General features: G+C 48.7%; 2 protein-coding genes across 6 annotated transcripts; both read left to right on the plus strand.

Moving 5' to 3' along the window:
* Positions 1 to 11,548: 11,548 nt before the first annotated feature.
* Positions 11,549 to 14,737, plus strand: ppie (peptidylprolyl isomerase E (cyclophilin E)). Of its 4 annotated transcripts, none has more exons than XM_061844562.1 (10): positions 11,549 to 11,735; positions 12,142 to 12,240; positions 12,349 to 12,392; positions 12,483 to 12,603; positions 12,704 to 12,785; positions 12,869 to 12,969; positions 13,048 to 13,171; positions 13,246 to 13,431; positions 13,531 to 13,673; positions 14,540 to 14,737. In XM_061844562.1, exons 2-10 carry the CDS (start codon positions 12,232 to 12,234, stop codon positions 14,606 to 14,608), a joined length of 879 nt encoding a protein of 292 aa, XP_061700546.1. In that variant the 5' UTR covers positions 11,549 to 11,735; positions 12,142 to 12,231; the 3' UTR covers positions 14,609 to 14,737. The 4 variants fall into 4 exon arrangements, with proteins under 4 accessions (XP_061700546.1, XP_061700544.1, XP_061700545.1 ...); XM_061844560.1 differs by lacking the exon at positions 11,549 to 11,735 and adding an exon at positions 11,747 to 11,883 and having other exon boundaries at positions 12,577 to 12,603; XM_061844561.1 differs by lacking the exon at positions 11,549 to 11,735 and adding an exon at positions 11,839 to 11,883.
* Positions 14,738 to 16,578: 1,841 nt separating this feature from the next.
* Positions 16,579 to 19,295, plus strand: gjb10 (gap junction protein beta 10). Of its 2 annotated transcripts, none has more exons than XM_061844619.1 (2): positions 16,579 to 17,084; positions 17,588 to 19,295. In XM_061844619.1, the coding sequence occupies exon 2, from the start codon at positions 17,617 to 17,619 to the stop codon at positions 18,397 to 18,399; it is 783 nt and encodes a 260-aa protein (XP_061700603.1). In that variant the 5' UTR covers positions 16,579 to 17,084; positions 17,588 to 17,616; the 3' UTR covers positions 18,400 to 19,295. The 2 variants fall into 2 exon arrangements, with proteins under 2 accessions (XP_061700603.1, XP_061700604.1); XM_061844620.1 differs by lacking the exon at positions 16,579 to 17,084 and adding an exon at positions 17,125 to 17,313.
* Positions 19,296 to 19,421: the final 126 nt, after the last annotated feature.

Below are 19,421 nucleotides of genomic sequence, written 5' to 3' on the forward strand. Positions count from 1 at the left end.
CGGAGGTCATGAGGCGCAGGTGTGACCCTTCCGATTAGACAGCCACGCCCAGCCCTGGCTGGAATCTAGGATCATGACAGTACCCCCCCCTCAACGGCCGGCTCTGGACGGCCCAGGCGCATCAGGGTGAGCCGCGTGAAAGTCCCTGATGAGGGAGCGGTCCACGACGAAGCGGGAGGGGATCCAAGAGCGCTCCTCCGGGCCATATCCCTCCCAGTCCACCAGGTACTGGACCCCCCTCCCTCTGCGGCGGGAAGACAGCAACCGGCGCACGGTGTACACCAACCCACCGTCGACCATGCGGGGGGGCGGGGGGTACTTGAGCGGAGGAGCCAGCGACGACGTGCGATTCGGGCGAAGTCTGCTGACGTGGAACGTAGGGTGCACCCTCATCGACCTGGGCAGTTTCAACGAGACGGCGACCGGGTTAATAACCTTGGAAACAGGGAACGGGCCAACGAACCTGGGAGCAAGTTTGCGGGATTCCGTCCGCAGCGGGAGATCTTTGGTGGAGAGCCACACTCGCTGTCCCACTCTGAGCTCTGGTGCGGCCCTCCTCTTGCGGTCTGCTGCGGCCTTGTAGGCGCTGCTCATGCGCAGCAGTGTCCTCCGAGCTGCTTCCCAGGTCCGTTTGCAGCGTCGCACCACGGCCAGGGCCGACGGAACTGTGGATTCTGTGACCAGTGGAGGAAACAGGGACGGAGGATACCCATGCACGACATGGAGTGGAGCCATACCTGTTGAAGCGGAGGGTAGGGAATTGTGGGCATACTCCACCCACTTGATGTGCTGGCTCCACATGCTCTGGTCCCTGGATACCAGACATCGAAGACCGGTCTCTAATTCCTGGTTAATCCTCTCAGTCTGGCCATTAGACTCTGGGTGATGACCCGATGTCCGACTTGCTGAAGCGCCGATGAGGTTGCAGAACTCCTTCCAGAAACGGGCGCTGAATTGCGGACCCCTGTCCGAAACGATGTCCTGGGGTAGACCGTGGTAACGGACGACCTCGTCTAATACCAACTGGGCTGTCTGCTTGGCCGACGGGATCTTCGGGAGCGGCACGAAGTGGACCATCTTGGAGAAACGGTCCACTATGGACTGCACCACTGTGTTCCCTTGTGAAGGCGGCAGGCCGGTAACGAAGTCCATCGCGATGTGTGACCACGGACGAAAGGGGATGGACAGGGGTTGCAACTCACCAACGGACCGTAGGCGGGAAGTTTTATTGGCAGCACACACCGGGCAGGCGTTGACGAACTCCCTTACATCCTTGCTGAGGTTAGGCCACCAGAACCTTTGTTCGACCACTGACCGTGTCTTCGCCATACCCGGGTGGCAGACCGTCTTGTTGGTATGGGCCCAGTTGATGACGTCTCCCCGCAGAGATGGGATGACGAAAAGACGGCCCGACGGACAATCCGCGGGTGGCGGTGTCTCTTCCAGGGCCTCCTTCACCCGCGACTCGATCGACCAGGTGAACCCGGACACGAAGCACCCCGCTGGCAGGATAGTAGCGGCGTCTGAGTCAGTGCGCCCTCCCTCGTGGACCCGCGAGAGTGCATCCGGCTTGCCGTTTTTGGAGCCTGGGCGGTAAAACACCTTAAAGCGGAAGCGGGTGAAAAATAGAGCCCACCTGGCCTGACAGGCGTTCAACCTCTTCGCGGACTTCAGGTATTCAAGGTTCTTATGGTCCGTGAAGACAACGAACGGTACTTGCGAGCCCTCCAGCCAGTGCCGCCACTCCTCCAACGCACTCTTGACCGCCAGCAGTTCCTTATCTCCCACGTCGTAGTTCCTCTCTGCCGGGGTCAACTTTCTAGACAGGAACGCGCACGGGTGAATCCTTCCATCCCTGGGACTCCTCTGCGACAAGACTGCTCCGATTCCTGAATTCGATGCATCCACCTCCACCACAAACTGGTTATCGGGATCCGGAATAATGAGAACGGGCGCAGTAGTGAAACTTGCCTTGAGCCTGCCGAAGGCCTCCTGGCAGGTCCCGGACCAGTCGAAGGTGGTATTTGGCGAAGTGAGCGAATTCAGAGGAGCGGCCACGGAACTGAAGTTCCTTATGAATTTCCTATAGAAATTGGCAAATCCCAAGAACCTCTGCACGTCCCTCCTGTTGGTGGGGGTAGGCCACCGCAGCACCGCGTCGACCTTCCCGGGATCCATACGTATCTCTCCCTCAGCCAGGACGAAGCCCAGGAAGGACACGGATGCCTGATGGAACTCACACTTATCCTCATTCACGTATAATTGGTGCTGCTGAAAAGATGAGAATGTCATCCAGGTAAACAAAGACAGATCTGTTCAGGAACTCCCGGAGCACGTCGTTAATGAAGTTCTGAAAGACGGCCGGAGCGTTTGTCAGTCCAAAGGGCATCACAAGATACTCATAGTGCCCTGTGGGGGTGTTGAACGCCGTCTTCCACTCATCCCCTTCCCGAATCCGCACCAGATGGTAAGCGCTGCGCAAGTCGAGCTTGGTGAAGATCCGGGCTCCCTGGAGGAGTTCGAATGCTGTAGAGATAAGCGGCAAAGGGTACCTGTTCTTGACTGTGATGTCGTTCAGTCCTCGGTAGTCGATGCAGGGTCGCAGCGTGGAGTCCTTCTTCTTGACAAAAAAAAAAACCCCGCACCGGCTGGTGAAGATGAGGGGCGAATGAGTCCGGCTGCCAGCGAGTCCTCGATGTAGTCCCTCATGGCTTGATGCTCTGGTCCTGTTAAAGAGAACAGTTTCCCTCTGGTAGGAAAGGTGCCTGGCAGGAGTTCAATCGCGCAGTCGTATGACCGAAGTGGCGGTAGAGACTTTGCCTTAGATTCAGAGAAGACCTCCCGTAGGTCATGATAGCAGGAGGGCACTGCGGTCAGGTCCAGGCCGGTACCAGGTTCTGTTAGCCGAACCGGCGCGACTTGAATACCCCTGTCTCTCCGGACAGCGAAACAACGACTGAGACAGTCCTCACCCCAAGTCTTGATCTGACCCGTGGTCCAATCTATGTGCGGATTATGTTGTTTGAGCCACGGACTGCCCAAGATGATGTCGCTACTACGTGCGTCGAAGACATGAAAGCTAATTCGCTCCGAGTGAGCGTCCGGAAAGCTCATACGTAGCGTCTGAGTACGATGTGTAACCCGACAAAGGAACTTGCCGTTGGCGGCATAGGCGTGACGAAACCGTTGCGTGGGAAAGGTTGCCGCCCCCAGCTCCTCGACCACGCGGGGATTTATCAGGTTTGCTTCCGACCCAGAATCTATGAAAGCCGTCACAGAGCATGAACGGGAGTCCGTTCCCAAGGTGAGGTGAAGAAGGGACCTCCCTGACCCCGTCGCGGTGTACCGCACACTCACCGGAGTAGCGATCCTGATGTCAGAATGCCCTGGTCGAGTCGGGCAACGGGCGATCAAGTGTCCCAAACGCCCACAGTAAAAACAGCGTCCCTCTCGTCGCCGACGTAAGCGCTCCTCCGCTGAGCTGCCAAGCCCCTCCACTTGCATGGCTTCCGGTGAACCTGACAACACGGGTGGCCGGGAAGCGGAAACAACCGGACTGCGACTCTCCCTCTCCTCCTCCCTCAGGCCCTCCATCTGTCTCTGCACGGTGAGGCGCTGGTCCACCTTGAGGGCCAATGCGATGAGGGAGTTGAGCGAAGGCGGAAGATCCATGGCCACAAGGTGACCACGGATCTGTGGGGACAGTCCCTCGTAAAACGCGTCATGGAGGGCTTCCTCATTCCAGCGGCTCTCGGCAGCCCGAATCCGGAACTCAATGGCGTAGTCGGACACGCGGCGACCCCCTGGCGAATTGTCATGAGTGACGACGCCGCCTGGCGTTCCGGAGCCGCATACTGGAACACCTGGGTGAGCGCGCAGACGAAGCTCGCCCACGAGCGGCAGGTCTCCGAGTTACGGCTCCACTCGGCGGTGGCCCATGCCTCCGCCCTCCCTGTCATGTGGGAAATGACGAAGGCGATCCGGGAGCGGTCCGTGGGAAACGCGGAAGCTTGCAGCTCAAAGTGGAGATCGCACTGCGCCAGGAAGGGCTTGACGTTACCGGAGTCGCCTGAGAACCACTCTGGTCGAGAGAGCGGAGTGATGGTGGCACGGGGGAGGCACAGGAGCGGCCGCGCTAGCTTGGGAGGCTAGCCACGGTTGCAGCTGGGTGCAGAGCTCCTGGATCTGGTGAGTCATACCCTGGAGAGCAGCCTCTTGCTCACCCAGGCGTTTGCCCTGCACTTGCAGCACACGGCGAATGGCTTCAGAGTCGGCTGGGTCCATGTTCTTGGCTAGATCGTTCTGTCACGGACGAGACTCGGGGGTGGACCCAAATGCACGACTCAGGTGAGAGGTAAGCAGTGCGGAATAAGCCTTTATTCGTTCCAATGTCGGTTACCAGGGAGTCAGTCCAAACAAGCAGCAAGATCAGTAACGGCAGGCTTACGGGGTAGGTCGGGAGACAGGCGTTGGTCGGTACACGGGAGGTAGACGTCAGGAGTACGGTAGTGCGGGAACGAGGCATGAGAGGCAACGATCTAGCAGAGTCTCTGTCGTCCCCCGGGTCCTATATGTACTGGGTCTAATCGGAGGTCATGAGGCGCAGGTGTGACCCTTCCGATTAGACGGCCACGCCCAGCCCTGGCTGGAATCCAGGATCATGACAGTAAGTTTATTCTTGGCATCATATGGTTTTGTGCTCTTTTATGCTTGCTAGCCAACACATGTTAACACAAGTAAGACCAGGGAAACTCTGGTGAGAAATTATTTGCATGATGTTTGCAAATTCATGCTGTATTAGGAATCCTTGAGTCCAGGGCACGGTTTCCCAACTGGTGGGCAGGCTAAGAACCAAAAGTGGGTCGCGGCCTCCCAGTCAGCTACAATTTAGGAGTCCGCAAGTTTACAACAGTGCTGAACGACGCTCAATGAATTAGTTTGCATACGAATACACTACGTCGTGAGATGGCACAATAACACTGCTGTTTTTCGTTTGATTTTTATGACCAGAAGTGTAGGGATTTGCGAGTTTGGACCGTACGCGTGTTCACGGGTCGAGGAAGATATGACCAATGATTAGAAAAAGTTAACAGCAAATGGATTTATTACAAAGGAATGTGCAATACAGATGTCCGGGTCTTATCTAGGTATCTGCCGCACAGGAGACGTGTGTCTTCTGGCAGGATAGCCAAAGAAGAAGACAAAAGCTCCTCAGTGACACACGGTTTTTATATGTATGGGTCCATGATAGAAGTGGCTCTAGTATCGTCACAGAATTGTATCGTCGGGCAACTGCTTATCCTCACTCCAGGTTTCCTCCAGTATTTAGTTTGACGTGTAACATTTTCAGATTGCAACAAAATTGCATTATACAATGGTATCAGTCTATATAATTTAACTGTCAATGAATTGTGCTCACGTTTGTTTCTGTTTGAATAGATTGATGCCACAGTCATTGACTTCATAGATGACAACAGTTTGGCTGACTACATTCCAAGATATGGAGATCGGATAGCAGCAAGACGCTTTTGTACGCAAAACAAAGGTGCAAGTAAAAGAACAAAAGAATCCCGAAAACATTCATTGCTTGAAAAGCTAAAGAAAACATTGGGTGTTGGGAAATAATGAAAGTGACCATGAGGAGACTGCAACTGGAAAGCGTAAAAAAAACAGCAAATGGGCTAAAACGCCAACCAGGAAAGTTGAGTTGGGGTGGATTCATGAAGGTAAACAAATAAAGAAACACATGGGAGGGGGAACAAGGACACTTGATGTGTCCAAACAGTCCAAAAAAGCTCACATATTACAGTATGCCAAAGACATCTTCTTTCCGAATGGAAAAAATAGATTTGGAAGATGTGGAGCATTTAGTTTTGACATATTGGACTATCAAGAGGAAGCTGTACTTGATGATGATGATATCACAATTGGAGACTTTTATAAAGTGCTGAAATTGGGAGTGTTAAGATTTAATCTTTGCACTCATAGACTCTGTTGGTGAAAGCTCTGATGCAAACAACCTACAAGTGAGAGACTCGCATGAAGATGATCTTCAAACCATTGTCACTCAGTCAGATCATTTGAAGGAGTTAGATGCAGATGCACGTTCTGACACATCAGAAGTGTTTCCTCGGAGAACCTCTGACAAGTGATGATACTTTGATACATCATCCCATCCAGCATTTTGTGTCACGACCCATCGGAACGGGAGTAGGACCCAAATGCAGGACTCGGACGATGCAAGGTAGTTCGGGGAGAAACGTTTATTATTCAGTGGTCGGGGATTGGGCAGGCAGTCACAGGTGCAGCAGCGGTAGTTGGGACGTTGAGAGAAGAGAGCAGGTGAGCGGCCAGGCAGGAGTCGGTACACGGGAGAACGATCAAAGCAAGCAGAAGTGTCAAAGGAGTCAGGCTTATGGGGTTAGTCGGAGAACAGGCGAAGGTCGGTACACACGGGTTGTCGATCAGGGATACGGGAGTACTCGAACGGGACATGAAGCTCAACGATCTGGCGGGGACCAGTCGTCATCGGGGTCATATAAATAGACAGGATAATCAGCCTGCATGAGGCACAGGTGTGCGCCTCCCAATCAGCGCAATCCCAGTCTGGTGGCCATCTAGGCCACCAAACGCAAGGCGTCCGGGTGGACAGGTCAGGAGGACGACCCGGACCCCAAGCACCAGGGTCCCCACGGATGGCTCATCAGAAATCCCCAGCTCCTGCCGCCGTCGAGACAAGGGCGTGGGACGGCCGCGGACCGGTCGCCGGTGGTACTCCTGGACAGGAACGTGAGAAGGCGGCGGCGTCATCGCGACCTCCTCCTGGACAGGAACGTGAGAAGGCAGCGGCAGCGGCATCACCACCTCCACCATCACCATCACCACCAGAGCAGGAAGGGGGAGCGACCGCGGGCCGGTCTCCACTGGTACTCCAGGGCACGGACGAGAAGCGGCTGCGGAAACGTCACCAGCTGCTGGACAGCAACGTGAGGCGGCATCGGGTCGGTCCCCACTGCCACCTGAGCTTGCAGTGCATTCGTTGAAACAGCAACGTGGGCGTGGCGCGGTGGCGGATCCGTTTCCAGGGCGACGTGAACGAGAGTCGGCAGAGAGTCAGTCGAAACTGACACATGGGCGTGTCTCGGGAGCGGGTCAGTTCCAACTGCCGCGTGAGCATGAGTCCGTAACGAGTCCGTTGAAACTGACACGTGGGCGTGTCTCGGGAGCGGGTCAGTTCCGACTGCCGCGTGAGCTCTGCTCGGAACAGCCAAAACGTAGACGTGGGAATGGCGAGGAGGCGGATCCGTTTCCACAGCTACGTGCGCTTGGCGAGGTGGCGGGTCCGTTCCACTGCAACGTGCACTTGGCGAGGTGGCGGGTCCATTCCCACTGCAACGTGAATCTGCGTCAGCAGTGAGTCCGTCGCTGTTGCGACGTCAGCGTAGCTCGGCTGGTTCGCCAGTCCTTGCCGGACCTGAGCCGTGAGAGCCGCCAATTCAGCACTCTGCCGCTCTATCTGCGCCTGCATTTCGCGGCAGAACACCTCCTCCCTCTGGGCTGGAAGCTTCGCCACTAGCTGCGGGTCTGCCGGTTTTGCCGTTGCCGGGGAGGAGTGGGAGGACGGTGTCTTAGTCGCCGCGCAGTGGGAGGCACAAGGGAGCGACCGGCCGGGGCGTCTCCTCTGGCTGCCACGCGGAAGTCCCGGGTAGATGGCCAAGCGGGTTCCCACAAACATGTTAGTGTACTCGGACCTATCGGGCGAAGACGCTCGGGTGCTGGAAACGCGGGGAGGTGAAACAAACTGACTGGGATGAAAGACCGGGCAAAGAGATTCATAATAAAAATCATCGGAGTCGTACGCAGGCAGCCAGTCATACAAATCAAGGTCCTCCTCATATTCCGAAAAGTCAGAGTCTAGAAGAATATGAGGAGCCGGACAGGTCGTGGTCGGGACGTATTCATGCCTCGCTGGCGGAGCGTAAGACACGGAAGCTGAGGACGACAAGGAGCCTACCCGGATCGGACAGGCTTGGTCCTCCAGCAGACGGTCTACCTTGCGTCGGTCCCGGCGACGCCGGGTCTTTCCTGCTGGGTCCTGTTTTGGCCAGATCGTTCTGTCACGACCCATCGGAACGGGAGCAGGACCCAAATGCAGGACTCGGACGATGCAAGGTAGTTCGGGGAGTGAAAGGAGTGTTAATTAGTGATGCTTCCCATAACCGTCGAATACCCGAATGTATTGTGCAACCATGGTTATATAAGTTGTTTTTCCACTCACCTGTTTTTCACTCACTTGTTTTTCTGGTCAAGACGTCTTGACCGTTTCACTATCTTGTTCACATGCATACCAAAGACGAACATTGTTGTGGGATGTCTTGATAGTTATGGCTGCGTAAGATGTTTCTCAGAGCCTGAAGGACACACTTAGGTGTCAATAATAAATCAGGAAACAATTGTTGCGGCGCCAGGTGGGACGGGTAGGCCATCCGTCCTTCCTCTCGCACGCAACTGAAAAGTATAATAGAGAGATGTAGAGTACAAACAGGTAGAGTCTGCTGCGGGTTTCGTACGGACGCCCAGCTGGTTGACAAGCGGACCTCTACCTGGGTGAACGGCTCTCCACCTTCTCGGCATAGGTAAGGGGCTCATATGATTGATTTCACGCAATGTCAACTGTGTTTTGAGAACTTGCATTTGGTCGAAATAAATATGCAAGTTATTGAGGCTAAATAGCATTTGGGAACGTTGGTCTTTTGTTGAGTGTCGTCTTTGTCTCCTGAGCGCCGACCAGCACCGATCCTTTCAATAAAAGAAATGTTTCCAGCTGACGTGAGAAATGTTTATTATTCCGTGGTCGGGGATCGGGCAGGCAGTCAGATGCAGCAGCGGTAGTTGAGACGTCGAGCGAAGAGAGCAGGTGAGCGGCCAGGCAGGAGTCGGTACACGGGAGAACGATGAAAGCAGGCAGAAGTGTCAAAGGAGTCAGGCTTACGGGGTTGGTCGGAGAACAGGCGAAGGTCGGTACACACGGGTTGTCGATCAGGGATACAGGAGTACTCGAACGGGACATGAAGCTCAACGATCTGGCGGGGACCAGTCGTCATCGAGGTCATATAAATACACAGGATAATCAGCCCGCATGAGGCGCAGGTGTGCGCCTCCCAATCAGCACAACCGCGAGGACACCCGCACAGCCCGGGCTCGAGCGGCAGGATCATGACATTTTGAAGTCGATGACCTGGTCATCCCATCAGTCACTGTTCCCGCATTAAGTACAGCAACATTCAGAATTCTAGACACATGTGATCAAGCAAGTGATTCTGTTGCTACATTCGATCTTCAATGTATCATCACCATAAAACTTCACAGAGTCCATATTGTGGATGAGATGATTAACCAGTTTAAGGACGTAGCACTGCTCAAACACCAATTGAAGTACACCTACATCAATGAAAAAGGAGCTGATGCAGATGGTGTTTCAAGGGATGTCTATGCTGCATTTTGGACAGAGTTTATGAACCACACGGCAGAGGGGGAGGACATTAGAGTTCCATCACTGACGCCGAGATGGCAGGAAGAAGAGTGGAAATCCATTGGCCGAATTCTGCTGAAAGGATATCGAGACCATGGATACTTTCCTTGTCACATTGCCAGTTTTCATGGTGGCACTTATTTTTGGTGAGAATAACGTGTCAGATGATATGCTCTTTGAAGGTTTCCTCCTGTACATGATTCAGTCTGATAGAGATCTGATAACCACTGCCTTAAAAGATGATCTTTCAGAAGAGGATAAAGATGAACTATTAGATCTTCTGGATCGCCTGGATACACAACTTTTCCGACAAAAAACAATTTGAAAGACATCCTTCTTAAGGTGGCACACAAGCAGTTGATCCAAAAACCGAGATATGCTGCAGAGAAGATGTCAATAATTGTTAGCAACACCCTAAGAGAAGCATTTGTAAACCCACGAGATCTCTTACAAATGTATAACGATAAAAAGCCAACAACAAAAAAACTTTTGAAGCTGCTGACAGCATCTCCTACGACGCAAGCAGAGAATCAAAGCTTGCATTTTCTGCAACAGTATATCAGGGGACTGGATGATGCAGGACTTAGAAAATTGTTAAGGTTTATCACAGCGTCAGATATTATCTCGGTTGGCAAGATTGAGATCCTGTTGACACCAACAGATGGACTAGCAAGACGTCCAGTTGCTCATACCTGTGGGGCAGTTCTGGAACTACCGTGGACATATGCTTCTTACCCAGAATTACGGAGTGAAATGGATAGCATACTTGTTGCTGAAACCTCCTTTCAGTTCAGCATAATTTAAGTCAGTAATAAATGGCTCTTTCAGGGACCAACCCACAGTGGAAATTACTGTATTTGCAAGCTGCTTACAAATACACAAAGCTGTTTATTTGCCATGTTCATACAGAACCTGTTCCTTTTAAAGTTGTTATTTGTTGATTACCATGTTAGTTAAATTTCACCAAAAACTGGTTATACACTGTTTTGAAGATACATCTCGTGACTACTGTTCTGCATGTTGTGACCAAAATAGAAACGGAATTGGAAATAAATACACATTTGCAAATGAGGAACTGATTATTCATTCTTGCTTTATTTGTATTCATTATGGGTGAGGCATGAAGACCAATCTCATTCCTTTAAAAATGAGAAATGTTGAAAAACAAGTACATCTTCATTTTCCAAAATTTAGTCATTTGTTAAATAGTTTGCCTTTCTTGGTTCAGTAGTTCAATTAAAGTTTTCAGTAAGAGGCTATAACATTCCTGATAAAAGAAAAAATTTATCCACCTTTGCGCAACACCACGGGGGTCTAAAACCTTAAGCAGATGTCTGACGGTGCTCTGGGTCACAATATATCCGGCTTGGATGCAGTGGAGATGATGTAGTTTGTATCCGTGGAGCCTTTCATGGCCCTCCAGCTCATCAATTACAAATAACGCAACCTCCAATGGGTCGCACTGATTAATTCTCCTGAACAGTCCCATGCATTTTAAATGACGCCTAAGAGTACGCATACTTATTTAATCAAACCTTTTAAATAAGCCAAACTATTCATCCTGCAGAAACACCGTTTCGAAGCAGTCACTTTTGGTTGAGGTCCCTGGCGGAGCCAATTCGGAGAAGCCTGATTAACGCGCATCTTGTTTTTCAATCTTACATCATTTTTAGTAAAGATGAAGGAGTGTTATTGAAGATCTGGGTAGATATATAGGACTGTATATGTTTGATATATAACGCGAAAAGGTCTCCACCCACCCGAACCCGAAGTCTTTTGGGGGTAACGTTTCACATAATTATGTGATACAATTCACATAATTATGTGATCCGTTTCACATAATTATGTGAAACGTCACACATAATTTTGTGACACCCGCGAGACCTCGAGTTGGGGTGCGGGGTTCCGCACGGACTGTTTTTGTTGTTGCTTTTCCGGAGTGGGCATTTCACAGAGTTCCCGCCGTTTTGCGAGTAGTGTTTTGATTTCTGCCAATAAAACATTTTTTTTTCCTGTGTCCGACACTCCGCCTCCGACTCCTTTTCTCCGGCGCTACAATACGTTTCACAAAATTATGTGAAACGCGACCTTTTTTTTTTTTTTTGGGTGTGGCAGTCATACGCTTCCGTACAAAATTGAGCAAGTTACATTGCCTTTCACTAAAGTGACGACCTTCCCAACATGGCTGCTACGTAGGAAAATGGTGAGCGCGCTGATACAAAACACGATTGTATCTAGTGAATAGTCTATACCGCGGTAAAGCTGCAGATTGGTTTAAACCAATCAAGGCATAGGTCAAAGTTGAAAGGTGTTTTCCAATATGGCGGCAAGCAAAAGAGTGTTGTATGTTGGTGGGTGTTCCATGTCTGCAACGTTATTTAATAATGAAACATTTTTGACGATAAATACTATAAAATATAGGTACAAAAATATAACCGTTTATCGTGCTTGGAAACGAGTACGACAAAAACTGCCCATTTGAAATACCTCTATCAAATACGTAGACGAAATGCGCATTCTTTAGTTTTGTAACAAAGTTAGGGAATTAGAAATAATAACCCGGTGAATTTGTTTGTTCATTAGACGTTTTGCTGCGCCTTTGATTTTAGGTGGGCTAGCAGAGGAAGTGGATGAGAAAGTTTTACATGCTGCTTTTATCCCTTTCGGAGACATCACAGATATCCAAATACCATTAGACTATGAGACAGGTACAGCCAACAAGAATTGCTCCACCCTTTTCTCTGCATCATCTTGTTACAATTAATAGTTGTGGATAAGCTGCATTGTGTCAGTGAGTCCTATCCTCTTATTTTCAGAAAAACACAGAGGCTTCGCATTTGTTGAGTTTGAGTTGGCAGAGGTATGTCTGAGGTTTCACTTCTTTACGAGCTGCTCTGTCTGTTAACAGTTTGATATGTCACATGGAGTGTTCTGCTCTTTCCCAAAAAAGTTCCATAATTCAACTAATGCAACAGTTGGTGAATGCTTGCACTTACAGTCACAAGAAGCGTTTTATTGTGTCCCACTTTGTTCACGTTTCACAGGATGCTGCAGCAGCTATTGATAACATGGTGAGTGTGTTGTGCTACAGCAGACATATATATGGCAATGTACTGTGAACAATAGGTCATCGCGTTATGATGTTCTGTTGTGCTTCCATACTTGTTTTAGAATGAATCTGAGCTTTTCGGTCGGACAGTCCGTGTCAATATCGCCAAGCCGATGAGAATCAAAGAGGGATCCTCTCGACCAGGTAAGTACATGATGACAGTGATTGCTTTGTTGAACTGAGATTCCGGTCCCGAGTTGCATGGGGTCTTTCCTTTCTTCCTTTAGTGTGGTCGGATGATGACTGGTTGAAGAAGTTCTCAGGAAAGACTTTAGAAGAAGCTGAGGTGGAAGCGGCGGGAGAAACCGGCAATACTGCTGCACAAGAGGTTGGATAACTCGCCTTCGACTGTGAAAAACATAAGATTCCAAGCCTGATGAGTGATGAGTATTATTTGTTTCTCCAGGCTGAGCCCCCTGCTAAAAAGGGCAGGATTAATCCACAGGTCTACATGGAAATCAAGATCGGCAACAAGCCTGCAGGGAGGCTTCGCTTCCTCCTTCGGGCTGACATTGTTCCCATGACAGCAGGTATGTGCATTTCTCAGCCCGGTGCTTTCAGGCAGACGTCAGACTGACGTGGAACGGATTGATTTATTTTGCAGAAAATTTTCGCTGTCTGTGCACCCACGAAAAAGGGTTTGGCTACAAAGGGAGCAGCTTTCACCGCATCATTCCCCAGTTCATGTGCCAAGGAGGCGACTTCACCAACCACAACGGCACTGGTGGCAAGTCCATATATGGCCGGAAATTCGACGACGAAAACTTTGTCCTCAAACACACTGCTCCAGGTGCAGAAAGCCCAGTCTGGTTAATAATAAGCTTCATGCTTCGTGTTCACTGGCACATTCCCCGGTCGAGTGATTTAACTTTGTCTGCGGTGATCACAGGACAGCTCTCCATGGCCAATTCTGGGACCAACACGAACGGCTCTCAGTTCTTCATCACCACTGACAAAACAGACTGGCTGGATGGAAAACATGTGGTCTTCGGAGAGTTGCTGGAGGGGATGGATGTGCTTCGTGAAATGGAGGTGAGGGGTAAATGAAGAAATCTCAAGATGTGACATGAAAGAGCTTTGCGATTATGGCTGGTTTAGGAAAAGGAGGGAAGGGTGGCCCAATATATTTGATAAATGATGTCATGCATGCAGAAAAAGGAATAACATTTCCCATGTGGGGCGGCACGTCAGCTGGAAAGCATTGGCCTCACAGTTCTGAGGTCCCGGGTTCGTTCCCAGACCCGCCTGTGTGGAATTTGCATGTTCTCCCCGTATCTGCGTGGGTTTTCTCCGGGCACTCCGGTTTCCTCCCACATCCCAAAAACATGCAACATTAATTGGACAACTCTAAATTGCCCGTAGGTGTGATTGTAAGTGCGGCTGTTTGTCTCCATGTGCCCCGCGATTGGCTGGCAACCAGTTCAGGGTGTACCCCGCATCCTGGCAGCTCGGATAGGCTCCAGCACTCCCCGCGACCCTCTTGAGGATAATCGGCAAAAAAAATGGATGGATGGGGATTTGTAATGTTACTTCAATATACCCCAGGAACAATTTTTCAATTATTCTTTTCACACCTCATTTACTGTCCTGCTGAAATTAACCTGGCGGGACAGCCGTCGGTCCCTCGGCACGGGTGGCGCCATCATTCTTTGTTGGAATTTTTTTTTCTCTCCCTCTGTTCTCTTTTTTCTGTCCCCTCTCAAATCTTGTTCTGTCCATCTGCAATCTCAAGAACTGTTTATCACATTGTGAATATACAGAGTAAGTGTGTCAAAGTCCACTATTGCACAGAAAAATGATTTCGGCATAATGAGGCATACAGCTCCACTATTCACGACCAAGCAAATGAAATGGACAGGTTTTCTCGTCGGTTGACAAAAATCATTTTTACTCTGCAGGCGCAGGGGACCAAAGATGGCAAGACAAAGCAGAAAGTGATCATCTCAGACTGTGGAGAGTGTGTGTAAACCAAACAGAACTTTGTGCACCTGTTTGAACTTGTGTGTGAATGGTTTGCGTCCTTTACTTCTTGAGCCCAGAGCTCTCTCCATGTAAATATTTTAGTAAACATTTTTTTAAATAAAGAAGTCGCAACAGTTGGACTCAATGGTGCGCCTTGATAAAAATAATGAGGGACAACTAACTGCTTCAAAGGGCTACTTGTTAAATTAACTCCATAGTTGTGTTCAGATTACTTGCATGTTTTTAACAAGTGAATACAACTCAAAATCCTTTGTAATAGCCTGTATTTTCATGCATTAAAATGGATTGGGATTGCACATACTGTCCCAAATTAAAAAAAAAAAGATGGAAAATGTATCAAATATCGTATTCCTTTGCAGAAAGTTGAGAAAAATTTAGGTTGTTCAAAAAAATGTCACCCATTTATTTACAAACTCAACATTTTCTGGATTGAAAAATGGTCGAGTATTTTAGCTTTCCTGTGAGTCTCTGAATTATGCTTAATTGTAAGACAATTTTCCGATCACTTCCATGATGATCAGACTGTTCAGGTAATGTACAAAAAAAAGTCCACACTAATTTGTTTTGGGGACCTAAAAAAAATGAGCGAGATAAACAGTTCAATCTTTTTCCATCATTAATCTGACTTAATAACCCACAAAACAGTCTGTTATAGAGAGGAGAGTACAAATGAACAGAAATAATGTGATTGGACAAGTGTGCACACCCTTTCATAATTTGACATGGGATTCAGTATTAACCATATTCCAACACATTAAATGGGAATCAGGACACACCTGGCACCATGTAAAGTTCCTATGATTGAATCCAATCTAAATCCTTTTCTTGAGATTTTTGTCGTCACATCTTATGATGCAAGCGATGTTGAGTGATGCTTACACAACACGAGAGAGTGCAGAAAAATAAAACAATCTCCATGGAATTCAATACTGTGTATCATTCAAGTCAGGGAATTTGGGCCCACGTTGACAAGAACTGAATGTTCCTCAGAAATTGATAAAAATGATACAGAGAAAACTGTTCCTCAGAAATTGATAAAAATGATACAGAGAAAACTGGTCAGGGAGATTCCCAAGAGGCTGGCAAATACTAGTAGGTGGTTTTTATATGTGACAAAACTTGGCATTTGAGCAAGGGTGTGCTGACTTTCCATTTCCATTCTACAGTGCACAGTTCCTCTGCATTTTTAAGGAAGCCTATGTGAAGACAACATTTAGCTAAGCAAGCGACTTGCCCAAGAACTCCTTCGGTAGCCGAAAACAAAGTAACGCAACATGTTGTGAGCTCATTAATAAATTATTCAAAATAGACATCTATGTATTTCATCCGGCTTTTCCCGTTAGGGGTCGACACAGCATGTCATCTCAGATGAACGCTCATATTTGTTTGGCACAGTTTTTAGGCCAGATGCCCTTCCTGATTACAAAAATGTCAAGAAAATTTTAAAATTAATCTTTTGAATTAAATAATACTGTGTACCCAGAGTCAGTTGGGATAGGCTACAGCACATCCGCAACCCCAGTGAGGATAAACTGCATGGAAAATGGACGAATTTTGATTTGTTTTGTTGTGAGAAGAAGCAGCACGAATTGACGTAAAGTGCTTTCATTAGTATTCATTTGGTAAAATAAATAAAAAACCATATAATTTATTGTTTCAAAATGTATGTGGTGGTATACCAGGTTGTTCTGATACATCCAGAAGTTTTTGAAAACAGATTTTCATTTGATTAATGAGTGAGTTACTGTGTGTACTGTACATTCCACTACGTAAAAGTCACTGTTTGGTGCGTTGTTTTTCCTCCTTTGGCATGTTTGCGCAGTATGAAAAGGCTTAAACCTACAAATAGATAAGATATTATCTCATTCAAGGAACAACAATGGTTCGAGGGCTGAAAAAAAAAAAAAACGCGAAACGCAATTAACCAACCTCCCCACTAGGGTGAGCAAATACACTGAAATTGTGCCTTACGTTACAACAGCTATATGTGCGTTGGAATCTATGAAAGAAATATTTTTTGTAGTCGTGCTTTTATTTGTGGATGGGTCAAAAATCACCCCATTTAATAAATTAGCCATACCTCTTAAAGATGACTTTTACATTTGTGTGAAAGCAAGGGTAATGTGTTTCTTTTTCAAAACCATTGTTGAGCAATATTGTGAGGAACGGCCCTCAAATCTCTTCAAAAGTGGGGTACCCTTCCTCCGCTGCAGCCGACATTGAGGATAAGAGGGAACGCAAGAGACAAGTGAAGGTGTCTTGGAGCTCCGCTTTGGAAATGGCGGTGTCCTGACTGTGCCCCACCTGGGCAGGCAGGCAGGCAGGTTGCATTATTTTGCATTTTGCAAAAGACATGGCAGAGGAGCAGCTCCTCCCTCCACTCGTCGATGCTGTTGACAACTGCGCCCAGATTCTCCTGTCGGTGAGCTACCATCAAGTTCTGCTCCGCGGCGCTGCACTGTAAGTACCCAAATTATGAAAAATAAATGCGAACAGCAAATTGGATTCCGTTTTGTCGTCTTCGTTAACTTTGTGTTGAGCTCATTTGCAAAAGTCTTGGCTTGCTTCGGCGTATACGGTGACGATTTAACTCTGGTTCCCTGAACGCAACCACCCTGATTTGTCATAGAACTGAACGAGAAGTTTTCGAGATTAAAGTGAGGTTTGTCGTCTGCGTGGCCTGCTCCCGGTAATCGTGCTATTTTCGGCCGTTTTATGGCTCTCTTTTGCTTTCGTTTTGTTTTACGTGAGATCACAGCTTCACATTCCCAAATCATAAAGACCCCAATTATGAATCTGCTACCTCTTTCGGACACGAACATACAAACGTACATGTATATAATTTACTGCCATAGCACTAAAATGTTAAAAGACAACCTGTTGCTAAGTTTATGTGTCTTTTTGTGTGAGCGAGCCCCACTGAAAATGGAACTCCAATTCCTTTTCTACTTTCACTACGGCAGGAAGAAAGTGAGAAGAGAAGTTCTTCACCATGAACTGGGGTTTCCTCCAAGGCCTCCTGAGCGGGGTGAACAAGTACTCGACGGCCTTTGGGCGCGTGTGGCTGTCCATCGTGTTCGTCTTCAGGGTGCTGGTGTTCGTGGTGGCGGCCGAGAAGGTTTGGGGTGACGAGCAGAAGGACTTCAAATGCAACACACTCCAGCCGGGCTGCCACAACGTCTGCTACGACCACTTCTTCCCCGTGTCCCACGTGAGGCTGTGGGCCCTCCAGCTCATCTTCGTCACGTGCCCCTCGTTCTTGGTGGTGATGCACGTGGCCTACCGGGAGGACCGCGAGCGCAAGAACCGCCTCAAGTACGGCGAGAACTGCCGCCGCCTCTACCAGAACACGGGCAAGAAGCGCGGAGGCCTGTGGTGGACCTACGTCCTGACTCTGGTCTTCAAAGTCAGCGTGGACGCCACCTTCGTCTACCTCCTTTACCATATCTACGAGGGCTACGACTTCCCTTTATTGATCAAGTGCGAGCAGAAGCCGTGCCCCAACACGGTGGACTGCTTCATCTCGCGGCCCACCGAGAAAAAAATCTTCACCATCTTCATGGTGGTCACGAGCCTGGCCTGCATCCTCCTGTCGCTTCTGGAGATCTTTTACCTGGTGGGCAAGCGCTGCCGCGAGCTCTTCACGGCCGTCCATTACTCTCACCACATTATGACCACCAGCGGCAGCAACTTGATGGAGTCAAACAACCTGAAGATGTCTCAAAAGAACACGCTGGAAACCCCGGCCCCTGCCTACAGCGTGGCTATATCATGAAATAATACAGGCAAAGACTTGAGACTTGAGGCAGGCAGGCACTTTCCCTGATCTGATGATTGACTTCTTACTGTCTGGATTTTTTTTTTTGAGGGGTGGGGGGATGTTTCTTGCCCCACGATGGCACATTTTCACTGGAGTGTTTTCACTGCAAAAGGCAAGTTTGTGTAAAGTGAGCTTTGAGAGCATTGCATGACTCAGTCTGTGTTTTGGATCCTGTGGTCTCCAAAACGCCCACGTGGTTTCTGTGTAAGATTTTCCTCCGTGGCCGGTGCCAAACCTCCAAATGTTTTCATTCAAACTGTGCGGAGTCTTTTCAACTCAGTATAAACTCTATGGATGTCTTTTACTTTTGAATGAAATGGGAACTCTGAATGTTCTGAACTCCTGTTTCCACGCTAGCGTCGTCATACTCAACTTCCCAAATCTGACATGATGTACTTTCTTAACTAGTTGAGACCAAATGGAGTACAGTTTGCTACCAAGTACTGCCCTCCATTTAGGCCCCAGTTTCTCTAATTGCCCAACAATCAGTTCCACACCGTCAACTGATCATTTCCTACCGATCATTAAACCGACGACTAAGTCACTTCCTTGCGTTAACCGCCATCATGTACCATTGGGTTGAACCACAACAGAAACTGTTACTCAAGAGTCATTCCCAAAGTATCTAAGTATTCCCCAGAAGAATTGAATCGGTACTCTTTTGCTTCCGCTTTTCCTTCCGGTGTGGTCCTGTCCCAATACTTTTGTCCACTAGCCATTTGTATGTTTGGGTGTGCGAATGTACATTTGCGTTTTACATTGTGTATGTAATTTATCACCACGTTAGTATGCAAGATACTTGTTTTTACACTGTTAAGATGTGTATATTTTCAGTAAATACTTGTTTTCGACTTGTTGAGCCCTGTCCTCTGTTCATTCGATTTAAAAAAAATATATATATTGGGGTTCCGCTCAATGTTGTGTTGTTCGTTGTGTGTCATGTTACCAGTAGTAACATCCTTTTTGTTAGGGTCGAT

The sequence above is a fragment of the Syngnathoides biaculeatus genome, chromosome 15 (assembly GCF_019802595.1).
Source record: "Syngnathoides biaculeatus isolate LvHL_M chromosome 15, ASM1980259v1, whole genome shotgun sequence".
NCBI lineage: Eukaryota > Metazoa > Chordata > Actinopteri > Syngnathiformes > Syngnathidae > Syngnathoides > Syngnathoides biaculeatus.